General features: G+C 32.4%; 1 protein-coding gene across 1 annotated transcript; it reads right to left on the minus strand.

Annotated features, from left to right (window-relative positions):
• Nucleotides 1–2,105: 2,105 nt before the first annotated feature.
• LOC131601562 (non-specific lipid-transfer protein 4-like) lies at nucleotides 2,106–2,814 on the minus strand. Its single transcript, XM_058873415.1, has 2 exons — nucleotides 2,403–2,814; nucleotides 2,106–2,312 (listed from the first exon to the last, which is right to left on the minus strand). The coding sequence occupies exons 1-2, from the start codon at nucleotides 2,744–2,746 to the stop codon at nucleotides 2,300–2,302; spliced, it is 357 nt and encodes a 118-aa protein (XP_058729398.1). The 5' UTR covers nucleotides 2,747–2,814; the 3' UTR covers nucleotides 2,106–2,299.
• Nucleotides 2,815–3,135: the final 321 nt, after the last annotated feature.

Raw genomic sequence — 3,135 nt, forward strand, 5'->3', positions numbered from 1 at the left:
GAAACTCAACTAGAATCTGATAGACTATGATACAACTGATACTACTATGATACTGCTTCTATCAACTAGACTCTGAGTCATCATCTGCTCTGATAGCTAGCCAGGCTCTGAGATGACGAACCAGGCAATCAGATTCAGACTCTAAAGAGTTGATAAGTGTTTACCCAAGTTCTGAGATGAACTAGGCATTCACTATCAGACTCTGATAAGTTGATACGTGTTTAATCGGGAAAGTGTTTCTTTCATGTTGATTAAAAGATTTTAGTTTTCAAAAACTTTCTCTAAGTCTTGTATTCAGGGGGATCCTCTAGACAAGTTGAGATACGTTTTGAGAATGTAAAACTTACAGGGGGATTTCTAAGTTCACTGTGATATGTTTTATATGATAAATCAAGTAAAATTGTTCATCAAAATACATGGTTTTGTCATCATCAAAAATGGAGAAATTGTAAGAACGAGATTTGATTTTGTATCTGACATTTAGTTTTCGTGATAACAATACATGATATCTTAAAGAAAAACTTTGTACCCTAATGGTTTTTTTCTAGTGTGTAGCTTTTTCTTTCAGGTTATGACTCTGAGAGTATGGCATGTAACGTCATCAGTTTCAGGATTCAAAACATACTTCACCACTCTACATTATGAAGCCTCTAAAGATTGTAAGATAAGATCAAAAGTTTTATGTGAGACAAAACAGTACATGGTACGAATCAAATATTCCTTCCACTATGCATGTTTTGTGGCGTGAGGATTGTACTATTGTACAATGTTGTTTACCCGTCTCTGCTGACTGTTATTAAGAAAATAGCTAAGAATTGTGAAATTCCATCTTTACTCTTCAATGGATCTTTATACATATATAATAAAGACTTGGAAGATTTCAAGAACTACTGAAAAACAATGATTTACTGAACAAAATTTTAAATACGCTGAAACTCTATTCATTTGAAAAAACTGTTAAAAGCAAGGAAGTTTTGTTCATTAACTTGCTCAAACACTGTAGTGTTATCTTTGTACGTATTTCATTTGTGTAATCTAATTTTAAGAAGCAACTTGTAAACACACACTCTTTGTATTTTAACTTGTAAGTTGATTGTGTTCCTTGAGAGACTAGGGTATAGTCAGAATTTTTCAAGAAGACATTTTGTGGTTTGTAATTAGTTTGATTATAGTGGATTAGCTCCTTGTTGATAAGGGAAAATCACATTGGCGAGTGGACTGAAGTAGCTTCGTTAACAGTGAACCAAGATAAAAATATTGTGTTCTTTATTTTTATTCCTTATTCTTCCTTTGTTTGTCTTGGTTGAGAAAAACGTTTAAACTTGAAACCCAATTCAAACCTCATCTCTTGTGTTTCTTTTATCTTCAATAATAATATATAAAATGTATGTCATTTTGGTGTCAATGTGGTTTTGATGTAATAATTAATAGATAATTTTGATTCAAAAAATTTATATTGATGTGTTTCTATATATCTATTCTGATTCACAAAAATGTAGGTTATAATGAGATTTACGTAATATTTTAAAATAACAAAGTATTTTACTATGTTTGGTTCTTCTAACCATGGGAAAACATCTATTTATGATCACCTCAATTAAAAGCATCAATTGTGATGCTAAGATAGTTATACGCATTATTCAAAAATCGTCAAAATGGTGTTGTTGTTCATCGAACTCATGACTTTTCCACTTTTAACTATAATTGGATATTCCAATCGTGGTGAAAAATGACACCTATTCAATTTTTCACCTCATCCACTAGCATGTAATAAAAAGTAGCATTCAATCACACCCTTTTTTAACTTTCGTTAACCCGGATCATCAACCTTAGTGAAATGCTTCTTCCAAGTATGGTGAGAGATGTGAATTTCTTAAAAACACAGCTTTTTTATTCCAGATTAAACTAATTCTTAAATATATATAATTGAAAATAAAAATAATTTTTTATTAGTTTATTAATTGACATGAAAGGACTCGGGGAGTATACTTATTATTTTTAATCTTTATGTTTATTTACGTAAAAGAATAAAACATGTGTGTTACTTATTAATTTTCTGGCGATTGCGTGATATATATTCAGAAATTTAAAATAAAAAACTCAAATTAAAATGCCACTTTGTAGATTGATAGAACAACACAGTAAGAGACAATACAGTATATAGATCTAGTACAACAGGATAGGACCACATGCAAGATTATCCTATATCACTCTCACTTGGATATTTATTCTTAATATTAAACTTTCATATACTACTGAGATGTTTCCATATGAGAATCTTGAAACCGCAACATCATCTTCAAAACCTAATGCTGTCAATATAACAAATAAAAAAATACAGTCAGTAATTAATGCATCATAATAAACCAACAGAAAAATAAGAGAGTTATAATAAGACATACGTGTTACAGTTGGTGGAGGTACTGATCTTGTAAGGAATGTTGACACCACATTTGCCTGGGAGAGCAGCAGCATTGTTAGTATTCAATTTTGAAATGGAACCGGCTGCTGATTTCAAGCAGTTACAGGCAGCCTGACGATCAGGTGTGGTGTTGGCGGCAGCAAGAAGCTTCTTCACTCCTCCACAGCACTGTGGTGAAGGACCAGGACCACCTGTAAGATAAGTAAGGCATGGACCAAGATCAGCAGTTACAGTTCCACATGAGACTGCAGCTTCTGCCATAGGCGCAATAACAACCATGCACATCACCAAAACAACACATGCTAACTTCATGCTTCTTGCCATTTTTGCTCTTTCTTTCTTTTGAATTCTTTTTCTTGGTTTGTTTGATTGGTGAGTGTAATATCTCAATGTGAGTCTGTTTATATAGAAAATAAGATAAGGTGTTAAGAAGAGAAGAGTGACAAAATTTTGGTGAATTTGCATGCATCAAAATTGGGTAGTAGTTGTGGGTTGAATTAATGAAGCATGGGACACTTGTCTCACTATTGTACACATTTTATTTAATGATTCGGTGCACCGTTAGATTTGACGATGATGAAGTATGGGACTCTACGGTCCTTCTCTCTCTTCTTAAATTTCTCAATTTTAGTCTTTAATTTACTCTTTCACACTTCAATATAACAACAGTTATCACCGAAAGCAAAGACAAAAACATTGACAATTTTGGCTCA

Source organism: Vicia villosa, linkage group LG5, assembly GCF_029867415.1.
Source record: "Vicia villosa cultivar HV-30 ecotype Madison, WI linkage group LG5, Vvil1.0, whole genome shotgun sequence".
Taxonomy (NCBI): Eukaryota; Viridiplantae; Streptophyta; class Magnoliopsida; order Fabales; family Fabaceae; genus Vicia; species Vicia villosa.